General features: G+C 48.2%; 1 protein-coding gene across 8 annotated transcripts in view; it reads left to right on the top strand.

Annotated features, from left to right (window-relative positions):
• Nucleotides 1-9,235, top strand: part of LOC119971661 (von Willebrand factor C and EGF domain-containing protein-like) — a 490,550-nt gene extending 481,315 nt beyond the window's left edge. For all 8 annotated transcript variants that reach the window (XM_038807512.1, XM_038807510.1, XM_038807514.1 and 5 more), the window contains one exon: nucleotides 8,696-9,235. In XM_038807512.1, the coding sequence (XP_038663440.1) occupies nucleotides 8,696-8,793 (98 nt within the window). In that variant the 3' untranslated portion in view covers nucleotides 8,794-9,235. The remainder of the gene's footprint in view (nucleotides 1-8,695) is intronic.
• The last annotated feature ends 3,907 nt before the right edge of the window (nucleotides 9,236-13,142 follow it).

Raw genomic sequence — 13,142 nt, 5'->3', positions numbered from 1 at the left:
AACCTTCACTCGCCCCCTTCTTCACAGCAGATTTATTTTGGTTTATAGACATCCTCCTCCTTCCTTATGACTTCCTGCACTTATGTAATGTAAAGTTGCACCTGGGACCGGGTATTAAATTCTAAAAAAATCAAACCTCAGGCAGGAGCCACCCAATGTGCCACTTCCTCCTACATGCCGCCACCAGAAGTCACCAATGAAGTATTCTTTACCCACTGCCTCTGCATTGACTGGTGGTCTATACGAATTGAGGGCTAATTGTCAGTGCTGGTGGCAAATTAATAGGAGCCAAATACCAGCACTCACGTAATGAAGAACTGTGTTACATTTAATTTGACAAGATACAAACTTTGCAAAGCCATGTCAATTTTCCATCAACAAAAATGTATCTTTTCCGGGCACCCCCACTGAGGGTGGACCTTTACCGCCCCACTCGTCGGCGGAATCCTCATTTCCCGTCAAAGTCAGTGGAGTTTTGAATAGCTCACTGCATTCTATGGCCCTACCCACATCGCGATGGAACTATGAAATATCGTCCCAGTTATCTCCTTGGGCTCAGCATCCATTTTTACGCCCTGTATGCCTCTAATGCACCAAGGGATGTTTTGTTTTCTGTTGCCGGAAATTGGAACCAGTGATGGAAATTTGAGGTCCCGGTAAAATAGCAAATTTTGCACCCCATCATCTGTCGGAAAATCGCTTGTAGTTAACAGTCGGAAATAAAATAGTTCGCATTTTACATTCCAAGTTTTAATCTATGAAGCTATATTTGGTTTGCTTCCACTTGACCTAAATTGGACCAATCTGAATATTATTATCAATTAAGAGAATAATCTAAGTACAGAGTTGGTTTGGAAACCATTTGGATGGAAAAGTTTAACTAGTGGCTTACTAGCCATCAGGAAGAAGCATTGAGTTGTTTCTCCAGCTTATTTTTTCAATTCTGTGCACCCGGTTACCAAAACAATCAGCACAGCAGCTCCAGTAGCTAGAGTTCAAAACCACAAAAGTAGCTAGGTTTCTACCCAGAGTCACAAATCTGCAACTGGATTCAGTTTAATACATCAAAATAAATCCCTGTTCAGCCTGGCAGTTTTGAGAGAAACAGAAGATGCAGAAAACTATTTTTCTTCCTGCACCTCAAGTACAAGTCAAAGGAAACACTCCCACAACAAGATCTATCGAAACGGGCCTCAACCTGCTTGCATTTCTGGGGTTAGGCAATTAGTACCAGTGATTGGGTTACAGGGAAGAAATTTGAATGCTAAAGATACATTGCTTGTTTCTTGTACAAATCACTGTACATTTTCCCAAATGCTTTGCATGAAATGTGCAGGTTAGGTGGATTGGCCGTGATCATGCTAAATTGCCCCTTAATGTCCAAAAGATGTGATCATTACGGGGGTAGGCCGGGGGAGTGGGCCTGGGTAGGGTGTTCTTTTGGACTTGATGGGTCGAATGGCCTCCTTCTGCACTGTAAGGATTTAAGGGCATTTCTATGACTGGAAACAACAAATACTTACATTTATGTAGCACCCTAAACCGGTTAAACATCCCAAGGTGCACCAGGGTCTTGCAGCAACAAAATGGATGCTGAACAGAAGGCGATTCGGAGGGGTAGACAAGAGCTCAGTCTAAGGGGGTCTTAAAGGAGAGAGAGGCAGTGAAGAGGTTTAAGAAGGGAATTACATAACCTGCGACTAGGCAGCTGAATGCATGCCCTCCAATGGTGGGCGAAAAGAAGGGAGCTATTTCACAAAAGGCTGGAGTCATAGGAACAAGAATTGGTGGAATGCTTGTTATATTGAAGGAAATTACAGAAATAGGGAACACGACCACAGCTTACAATGACGTTTTCAGCTTCAGTTAAACTAAAGTTGGATCTCCTTAAATTTACAAGGAAACTTTGTTGCAGCTGGTGTGTCAACACATTGTTGGCAGAATTTTACACCCCACCCCCCCCCACCTCATTTCCCCTCCCAAGGCAGGTTCAGATGGGGGGAGAGTGGAGTGGAAAGTCGCATGGATGGTATTTCCTCTGGGATCCCATCCGTTTTGACCCAGACACAGTTACATGGTAGGTCAGGCAGAGCCTTGGGCAGGAAACTCATCCTTTCCCCTATTTCAAGCCTTTTCCCGCCCAGCCACAATTTTGAGGCTGGCGGGTGCAGGTCACAGGAGAGTGGGAAACCAAAAAAGAAACAATTCTCCGACTTGGGCCAGAGGTGGGTGGATGGGGAGGGGGGGGGGGGGGGGGGGGGGGGGGGCTCCACAATATGAAGGTGCTTTCAGATTTGGGGCAACCTCCCCTCAAGACCTGGGTACTCCGGCCCTCCCTCCCAACCCCCAAGGGCGTCCCTCCCCCTCCTCCCTCTGGTGGGAGCATATTACACAGCAACTGTCAGGATGGCAAGCGCAAATTCTTCATAAAGTGTAATCTGTTTTTTTGGCTGTGAGGTGTTTTGAAGTCTGTAGTATTGTTGAAAGGCCCTTAGTGTTGGGTGGGTTACTGGGTTATGGGGATAGGGTGGAGGTGTTGACCTTGGGTGGGGTGCTCTTTCCAAGAGCCGGTGCAGACTCGATGGGCCGAATGGCCTCCTTCTGCACTGTAAATTCTATGAAATTCTATGAACCTGAATTCCCTTCTACATCAATCTAATTCCATCTCTGCAACGGCTGGTGTGATATCTCGGTTAAACCTTCAGTGAATTATTCATAGTCAATTTACGTTCCTGGTTCCTCAGGCATCTTTTTTGTTTCTTTCCAAGTTTTGCTGAATGAGATGATGCGAATCCTGCTCCATCTCTCTCTGGACTCTACTAAAGTTTCTTTCTTTTGCTTGCTTCACAAATTTCTTTCAGTTTCTATTTAGTTTACTGTAAGTTAGCAGTGAAACTGTCTCCTATACCAGAACATCAAAGGAATGTTGTTTATCCCGTTCAAAGTACATGTCACCTTTTATTTGAATAAAAATGTTTTAAGGTCTTCAATATGTTCATTGTGATGCGATCTTGCAGCTAATAATTTTAGCAGAAGTTGGCAACAGCTAGACAGTAAGTCCATCCTTAAGGTCTTCCCGGAAACTGTTTTGAAGCTTGTATGTTCAAATGTTTTATAATCGCCATAAACAGAGACCAGAGCAGACCAGTTAACTTATTTTACTACCTCCATACTTTGGACTTTTTAATTCAGTAAAAAAATGGGATCCTTGGGACACATGCCAACCTAAATGCTACCAATCCAAAAAAATAAACATCTATTCGACTCTTTATTTTCTGTCCCAAAGTCTCAGGGCGCGATTCTCCGCCCCCCACGCCGGGTGGGAGAATAGCGGGAGGGCCTCCCGACATTTTTCACGCCCTCCCGCTATTATCAACCCCACGCCACGAATCGCCACTCGCCGTTTTTTACGGCAAGCGGCGATTCTCCGAGGCCGATGGGCCGAGTGGCTGGGCCTTCACGCCCGTTTCAAGACGGCAGCAAACACACCTGCTTGCTGCCATCGTGAAACGGGCGGCAGATTGGGGCATCTGGGGGCCCGATTGGCACGGCAGTACCACGGCCGTGCCAAGGGGGCCATGCATCCGTAACGGACGCACTCTTTTCCCTCAGCCGCCCTGCAAGATCAGGATGCCACGTCTTGCGGGGCGGCTGAGGGAAAAGACGGCAACTGCGCATGCGCGGGTTGGCGTCCAACCTGCGCATGCGCGGCTGATGTCATCTGCCGCGTCAGCCGGCGTGACGCTTGGCGTGCGGCCTTGATGACCGTCATCAAGGCCATGCTGCTGTGACGCACGGGGCCGCGCTCCTAGCCACGCCCGGGGAGGAGAATCGGCCCCGGAAGTGGGCGTGAAGGCTGCCGTGAGTCACGGCCTGTCCCACGGCAGCCTTCACGATTCTCCGCATTTGCGGTGAATCTCGCCCTCTATCTTTACACATACATTCCTTACAATAACACATGCCTTAATTTTTGTATCAAACCCGTTTGATAAATGCCTTTTGAAATTCATCACATGAATCATCTAGTAGTGGTGATGTGTTACAGTTCACTCAGGGAGTCTGAGGTCCTGTACTGACATTCGTCTTTACATGCATGTTGTGCTGTCTGGAGCTATGAATAGTGGTGGCAGAAGCTCCAACGTTCTTCCCATCAAATGGCTGACCAGGAATCTGACCCATTCTTACTGCCTGCCATTGGCTTGTGTTGGAAGGACTTGCAAGTTGATACTCAATCTATTTGGCTGCCTTATGAAAAGTTAAAGAAAATATGCACGGAGACTCTGGCTTAATACTTGGAGGCATGAAAAACAATGAATTTATGCTAAACATATATAAATGGATTGATAGGTCTTAGTTTTATTACTGTGTCCAATTCTGCGCCACAAATTGGGAAGGATATTGGTACAGAGGGGTGTTATAACCTGCCTGCTTACCACTGGCTGGGGACTAATGCCAATCCCACAATCTTTGGGGATGACATTCCCCAATGAGGGGGGGGGGGGGCAGAGTAATCATGAGCAGAGTCCCTGCATAAATAGAGCTGGCCAGTATGGAACCAGCTAGAGTGGAGTGAGCAGTAAGAGAGTACTGCTGCTGCTGTTGTGTATATATATCTGTAATTGTAAATAAATGTTATTTCTTTCTATTCTACAAACTCGTGCCCTCACAAAACTGGCGATGAGTGTTAAAGTAGATAGCTGTCTACGCTGCTGAAGCCACCTCCCTGGATTTTTGTTGGATACAGGTTGGAAGTTATTTTCTGTTACACCATGCCTCTGTATAGACGTTTGGATGTCTTTGATGCTGCGCTGGAATGTTGGAAAGTACGAACAACGGATGCATTACTATTTCCGGGCAAACAACATCACCGAAAATGAGCACCAGGTGGTCATTTTGCTCACCGCCTGCGGCCCGCATACGTTTGGGGTGATAATGAGCCTTACATACCCAGCTGCGCTGGACACCATGACGTTTGATGAACTTGTGACCTTAAGTGGTGCAACATTTTAACCCAACCCTGTCCACGATAGTCCAACGTTACCAATTTAATACCGCTGAGAGGACCCCAGGAGAATCCCTTGCAGAGTTTCTATCCAGGCTACGCAGGATTCCGGAGTACTGTGACTATGTTGAGAAATGTCAGAAATGTTACACGACCGTTTGGTTTGCGGTATTAACATTGCGGGCACAGGGAGAAAGTTGTTAGCCGACCCAACATTGACTTTTCAACAGGCCATTCAAATAGTATTGTCCTGAGAGAGCGCAGAACGGGGAGTGCAGGAGCTACAGAGAATGGAGGTGCACGCCTTGGGGCGCAACCCTTACGTGCAAAAGCGTCTCCACTCACCCCCACCGTACGTTGGGCGGGGCAGCATCCGGATCGATGCCAGTGACCGCCGGATGTTCCTCCCTGAAGTGAGCCTTCTCCAGAACCAATGGATGAGGAGCCATGTCAGTGTCGGTCTTGTGGGCGCTGACCCCGTCGCAGATGCCGGTCCTGGGGGCGCCAGAGGTGCCGTCGTTCCGACCGAATCTAGGGCCAGCCCAGGGGCCGTACCTTTCATTTGGATGAACCTGCGGCGACTACTCCAGAGGACGTGGAGATGGAGGACGACTGCCTGCAGCTGCATTGTGTGGCAGCTCCCCGTGTGGCCCCCATTAAGGTGACAGTACGGGTCAATGGTCACCCGCTTGAGATGGAATTGGACAGTGGCGCAGTGGTCTCCGTGATCATCCAGAGGACATTCGACCACATCAAGCAGGGTATACAGACCCTTACATTAACCGATACACAGGCCAGGCTGGCCACCTACACGGGGGAACCATTGGACATTGCAGGAACTACGATGACCCCTGTTGTTTATGGACGCCAGGAGGGGCGTTTCCCACTTATCGTGCTGCGCGGCCACGGGCCCAGCCTGTTGGGTCGGGACTGGTTGTGCCATTTGCGGCAGCAGTGGCAGCACATCCTCCAATCCTGGAGGGTTGACGGAGGTACTAGGACGGTGCCCAGATGTATTCCAGCCTGGTTAGCAGAAAATAAAAGGGGCCGTAGCCCATATCCAAGTGGAACCAGGAGCGATGCCGCACTATTTCTGGGCGCACCCGGTGCCTTACGCCTTGCTCGAGAAGATAGAAGGGGAGCTCACTCGTTTGGAGTCCGTTTACGTCGTACAAAGTGTGTCTTTCAGGCAAAGGAAGTAGTCTACCTGGGTTATTGGGTGGACCGCGAAGGTTTGCACCCCGTCGCAGAGAAGGTGCACGCAATTCAACAGGACCCCGCTCTGACTGACACGTCGCATCTTCGGTCTTTTCTCGGCCTCGTAAACTATTACGGGAAGTTCCTCCCCAATCTGGCAACTACGCTGGCCCCATTGCACCTTCTGCTAAAGAAGAATCATACCTGGGTTTGGGGTCAGCCGCAAGGAACCGCTTTCCGGCGGGTAAAACAGCAATTGTCGTAGTCTGGGCTACTAACGCATTATGATCCTGGAAAGCCTTTGCTCATCACGTGTGATGCATCCCCGTATGGTATTGGGGCCGTCCTATCCCACAAGATGGAGAATGGGGCCGGGCGGACGATAGGTTTTGCCTCCCACATATTGACTGCAGTGGAAAAGAAGTACACGCAGATCGAGAAGGACAGCCTGGTGGTGGTCTGCTGTGAAACGTTTCCACCAGTATGTGTATGGCCGCCACTTCACTATCGTGACTGATCATAAGCCTCTGCTGGGAATTTTCCGAGAGGATAAGCCAATACCGCCCATTGCTTTCGCACGCATCTGTGAGTGGACCCAGACGGAGCCAGTCCTGTCAAAGGTTCAGCACATAGTCTTGTATGGTGGGTAACATAGACAGCTCCCTGGCGAGTTGTGGGCATTTTCCTCCAAGCTGTCAGAATTTAGAGTGGAAGACGGTATCCTCTTGTGGGGGACGCGTGTGATTGTCCCGGAAAAAGGACAGGAGCTGATACTAAAAGACTTGCACGATGGGCATCCGAGTGTGACCAAAATGAAAATGTTGGCCTGGAGTTGTGTCTGGGGGCCAGGCCTCGACATCGACATTCAGAAGGTGGCCCAAAACTGCTCCATTTGCCAGGAGCATCAGAAGCTTCTGCCGGCTGTGCCCCTACATCACTGGGAATGGCCAGGGCGCTGTATGCGGATTGCGCTGGCCCATTTCAAGGATCCATGTTCCTTCTATTAATTGCTGCCCAGTCTAAATGGTTAGAGGTGCATAAGATCGTAGGCACAACATCCTGCGCAACAATGGAGGAGATGCGTTTGTCTTTCAGTATGCATGGTCTCCCCGAGGTGTTGGTCACGGACAACGGCACTCTGTTCACAAGTGAGGAGTTTGCGAGGTTCATGAAGATAAACAACATATTCCATATCCGCACTGCCCCTTACCACCGACTTCCAATGGGTTGGCGGAGCGCACAGTGCAGATATTCAAACGGGGCCTAAAGAAGCAGCCTTCCGGGTCTATGGACACGAGACTGGCTTGTTTTTTGTTTTCATACAGGAACACTCCACATGCCATGACTGGGGTAGCTCCCACGGAACTCCTTATGGGCTGGAGACTTCACACCCGCCTTAGCATGATTTTCCCGGACATTGGCGCAAAAGTACGACACACTCAAGAACGGCAGGGACATGGCCTTTCTCGGCATCGGCCGATTCGGCAGTTTGCGCCCGGTGAACCAGTGTTCGTTCTAAATTTTGCTGGTGGTGCAAAGTGGGTCCCTGGCATTATCTTTCGCCAAACGGGCCCTATCTCTTACCAGGTCCAAGCCCAGGGTCATCTCCAGCGCAAACATGTAGACCATGTTTGGTCCAGAAGACCATTTCTTCCAAAGATTCCCCACCCCCGGAGCTCACTTCAACAGCCGCAGAGACCAGACACAGTGGAGAGTATTCCTCACAATCTTCCTCAAAGCCTGCGCAGGTCACTGCAGAACTGAGTGGAGATAGAGATGCCAAGATGACGGAGGCAGCAGACTCTGACTCCGAGATGGAGACACAAGACACCTCGGAGGGGGAGTCCTCGGTCCCATGGGCCGTGGATGTACAACTGTTATGCCGTTCATCACAGAAGTGCCGTTCTCCGTCTCATTACACGCCACCTGATCCAGCACCTCGTGCAAATGGTGTCCGGCCTGGGGCAAAACAAGTCCGACGCCCTCCTTCACCGGGGTCTTCGGTGGATTCCTTGGACTTGGGTGGGGGGGGGGGGGGGGGGGGGAGCTTCCCCAATAAGTGGGGTGGCAAAATCATTAGCAGAGCCCCTGCATAAATAGAGCTGGCCAGTATAGAACCAGCTAGAAAGGAGTGAGCAGTAAGAGAGTACTGCTGCTGCTGCTGTTGTAGTGTGTATATATATATATGTAATTGTAGATAAATGTTATTTCTTTCCATTCTACAAACTCGTGCTGGACTCTACGTGGCCCTCACAAAAAGGGGATTTTCCAGATTTTCAGAGATGAGGAATATTAGCTTTGTAGAACACAGCTGGGATTGTTAGACAAGGTTAGGGGAAATTTGGTTAGAAATTCTAAGGGAGGCATCCTCTCCTTGCTCAATACCCCCATGCTCTCACTTCGCAGCAGGGGCTTATGAATGCTAGGATCTTGACTTTACACTCCTTAACTCAGGTGCTTATGCCGATTTATATTGTTCCTCTTCCTATTTTCTAGGTCTCTTAATGCATCAGTCGAATTGTTTGCCACCATCACTGTGTCCAACGGAATCAGTCTACAGCCACAGAGAGGCCTCCTCCCTCCCAAGTTTGTGATGGTATATGGCAGTGACCTGCTTATATTTACTATGATTAACTTTACTATGAATCCTCATGGTTTGATGATGGGATGGTTGGTGAGCCTTCACTGAATGGATTTGAACATTCCAGCTGGCCTGAGACTGGAGAACATACACTGGAGGATGAATGCCAATTTTTAAGGCCCGTGACTTTGCAAAGTACTTTATGTTAGATACCAAAACTGTGAACTACTGATCAACAGATAACTGAACAGAATTTTATTTATTCAGGTAGTACAGCACCCATATTATTACCTCATTAGAATTGAGAACTACTCTGTACAGTATTGTATAAATGGTATTATTCCTTTAATCAGAATCTTTCTATGGAATGTAATAATTGAGTTGTTACTGCTTTTGTACATGAAATGAGAGACTGGATTTACATTAAAATACTGTCATTAGTAAGAGTTCCATAACCCTTTGAATGATACTGTTCATACCTTTCTTGGTCTTTTTTGGGGGAAGAATTTCTCTATTCGGTAGGTTTATTACCATTATGCACATGTTTGTAAAAGATTATTTCTATTCACTATTTCTAGTGATATTATCTTGAGATGAAATGCCTGTCCTAAAGCAGTGGAATTGTAGGTATGAGATGGGTGGTACAGTGGTTAGCACTGCTGCCTCACAGCATCAGGGACTTGGGTTCAATGCCGACCTTGGGTGACTGTGTGGAGTTTGCACGTCTTCTCCTGTGTCTGCGTGGGTTTCCTCTTGGTGCTCTGGTTTTCTCCCACAGTCCAAAGATGTGTGGGTTAGGTGGGTTGGCCGTGCTAAAAATTGCCCCTTAGTGTCCATAGATGTGCAGGTTGGGTGGGGTTACTGTGATTGACCGGGGGATTGGGCCTACGTATGGTGTTCTTTCAGAGGGTCGGTGCAGACTAGATGGGTTGAATGGCCTCCTTGTGCACTATAGGATTTCTATGATTCTTCAATGAGATGATGAGGTAGACATGATTTGTGAAGGTAAAGCAACTCATTTTACTTATTACAATCTATGATAATCGCCCTCCTCAACCTTGTTTTTTGCATCAGCCATTTACTTCCCGGCAGGTCTTTCAGCCAAACTCCCATCCCAATTAGACAGAGCGAAGAGTGGGTTTCCCACTGTGGATTAGCTGGCATCTTTGCTTCTTGGAAGAAAAGAATTGGGCAAAATGGGGAGTTCGCATTGGTCATGAATTGTGCTTCCCAATGAGACGTGCGCACCTGAGAATACAGGCCGAGCTTGTCCTATCTGCATTTTGGAGGAAAACCAATTCTTTATTCTGAAGAACATTTATACCACACTCTGACAGAGGAGATCTCTTTGATTTCACATCAAGCTATAGCATGAACAGTCCTATATAGGTTCTAGGTTTGTGGTTTTTAGAGCTCTGTAATGGGAAACTCCTGCATTTATCCAACCATTCTATTGCCATTATGGACACGAGCTCTACTCTGGTCACCTTTTCATTGAATGTCATAACAGCCACTTTTATTTAATGGCCCAGATTTTGTACCTGGTTCAAATACGCAGTGATGGGAGAATTCCTGGCTCCACGAACCCAAACTTTTTTTTTTTTTAAAGCCTGCCGAGATGTCAGGTTTTCAGTCCGGGAGTGCTCAGACACGAAGAGGAGGATGACCCAGGTAGAAGAGAAGAAGCAGCAAGGTGCAGAGGCAGGCCAGGTGAAAGTCCAGCCTTGGGGCTGTTGTCCTGTGTTCCAAATTGGAAAAAAACTGACACCATAGAACATCCCTCCAACCCTGACCCTGAACAGCCTCTCAACTCACACACACTCCCTATGCCCTAGTCATGCTACTTCAAGCTCCCCCATGGTTCCTCATACCTTACATGGCACCTGATGCTCCTCTACCCACCTTCCATGGTCCCTCATAATATCTATGCCAACTCATGCTAACCCATGCCCGTCACTCACCACCTCTTTCCCTTATACCTTTCAGTCCAACCCACCTGGTATCCACCATGGGAAACCTCAGAAGCCATGCTGACATAAAATAAAGGTGTGTCTATTGACAAAATCATTATTTAAAAAAAACATTCAGTACATTGAAAACAAACCTTTCTGTTCTGCAACCACTTGGAGCTGTCAATCAAACCCCATAATAATGATGTCAGTTTGTTAAATTAGTGATTGCAGCACAAACCTTCAGACGTATATCAGCAGACAGAATGAAATATCAAGCACTGTATTTCCGTTTTTAGCCCCACAAGAAAAATGAAGCCAGCAGAGTGTGCTTTGAGAGTTCCAATGTGTTTTGACAGTTTATTGACAGCTTTATAATAATAATCTTTATTGTCACAAGTAGGCTTACATTAACACTGCGATTAAGTTATTGTGAAAAGCCCCTCGTTGCCACTTTGACAATTTGTAAGTTTATGCACTTGCTGTGCACAATCATGTCTACTTTTAACAATCCCAAAGGGTGCCTTACCTCTCCCAAAGAACTCTGCCAAAGGACGTCTTACCGAACCCGAAGGGTGCCTTACCTTTCCCAAAAATCTCCCAGGACCATACCAAAAGGGTACCTTACCTCTCCAAGGGTACCTTGCCAGCTATCCAAATGAATCCCCCTAATCTGCACATGGTGAGTTTCACATGCCTGGGTACAAAAATCCGATTTCAGTGGAGACAGCTGAAGATATAAATGGCCAGCTGCCTCCCCAAGATGTGCATGTGTGAACCGCTGCCCAGCTGTATTCCTGCGCCCATGGAAATAGGACGTACCATGTTTGGAGGTGGCACTTTTCGACCATTTCTGCTATTTTCTGTCATGGTGAAACTCTAGCTCAATGCTCCCATTATGCTGCATGGGTGCGTAATCACAAAGCAGCTATCGCATAGGCCTTTTCTGTAATGAATATTATGTGTTTCAATGTTGAAAAATTAAGGACATTTTACGATGGACACGAGGAGAATTTTTCCTCTCAGAGGGTTGGTAGTCTCTGGAACTCTCTTCCTCAAAAGACAGTGGAAGCAGTCTTTGAATATTTTCAAGAAAGATCTTGATAGATTCTTGCGGTAGATTCTTCATTAACAAGGGGGTGAAAGCTTATTGGGGATAGGCAGGAATGTGGGGTTCAGGTTGCAATCAGATCAGCCATGATTTTATTGATTGGTAGAGCAGACTCGAGGGGCTGAATGGCCGAACTCTTCTTAATTTGTACATTCATATGTGTGTGTGCGCACACAAAGAAACTTAAAGGGACTGTGCACTAAAATGAGATTCGCACAACAACTAAATTAAGGGAATATTGCTTCTAATCCTGGCCAAGGACAATGGCTGCAAGCATAAGTGTTTTTGTACAAACACTTGTCCAAAGCCTCATATTCTCCCTTGTGCCAGTGGATAAACAATAGATGTTGCGAGATTAAAAATATGTCCAAGATCGATCTAGTTCATCTCAGCTATCCTGGTAGTTGCATGATGCACTAGGAGTTATTAACTAATGGTTGTAATCGGTCCCGATGAATTTGGTTACAAAAGACCCAGACATAAGACTTCCGGTTGCGGCTATGCGGAGCTAAGCTGCACGTTCGGCAGCTCCCGCTTTAAAAGGACTTGTGGGCTCGTTTAAGGGCCCCAAACAGCGCTGATTCGACGATTCCCGGTGGATAAAGGGGTCTGGAGCAAAACCCCCCGGGATTTATGGTTCGGACTCGAAGTGGGGCGAGGAGAAAAACAGCAGCAGCTCCCCTGGAAAAGCGGGGGAAGGTGGACAAAATGACGGCCGGTAGAGTCCCTGAGGAGTGGAGGCAGTGGGCTGAGGAGCAGCAGGCGGCCCTTCTGCGCTATTTCACGGAGCTGAAAGGGGAGTTGTTGGAATCCCTGAAGGTGACGATGAGTAAGCTGCTGGAGACCCAGACAACCCTGGGTGCAGCGATACTTGAGTTGCAGCAGCAGGCCCCTGAGCGCGAGGAGGAGGAGGTTTCGGCCCTCGTGGGGAAGGTGGAGATACACGAGGCACTTCATAAAAAGTGGCAAGATCGGTTCGAGGAGATGGAGCTTCGGTCACGGAGGAAGAACCTGCGGATCCTGGGCCTCGAGGAGGGGCTGGAGGGGTCGGACCTGCTGGCCTCTGTGGCCGTGATGCTGAACTCGCTGGTGGGGGCAGGATCCTTCCATCTGCCCCTGGAGCTGGAAGGGGCCCATAGAGTGCTGGCCAGGCGGCCTAAGTCAAATGGACCCCCGCGGGCGGTGCTGGTGCGGTTCCATCGGTTCAGCGACCGGGAGTGTGTTCTCCGATGGGCCAAGAAGTTGAGGAGTAGTAGGTGGGAGAATTCGGTAGTGCGTATCTACCAGGACTGGAGTGCGGAG

This window comes from Scyliorhinus canicula, chromosome 9, assembly GCF_902713615.1.
Source record: "Scyliorhinus canicula chromosome 9, sScyCan1.1, whole genome shotgun sequence".
In the NCBI taxonomy this organism is placed as follows: Eukaryota; Metazoa; Chordata; class Chondrichthyes; order Carcharhiniformes; family Scyliorhinidae; genus Scyliorhinus; species Scyliorhinus canicula.
This window is presented reverse-complemented; position numbering and strand designations above follow the sequence as displayed.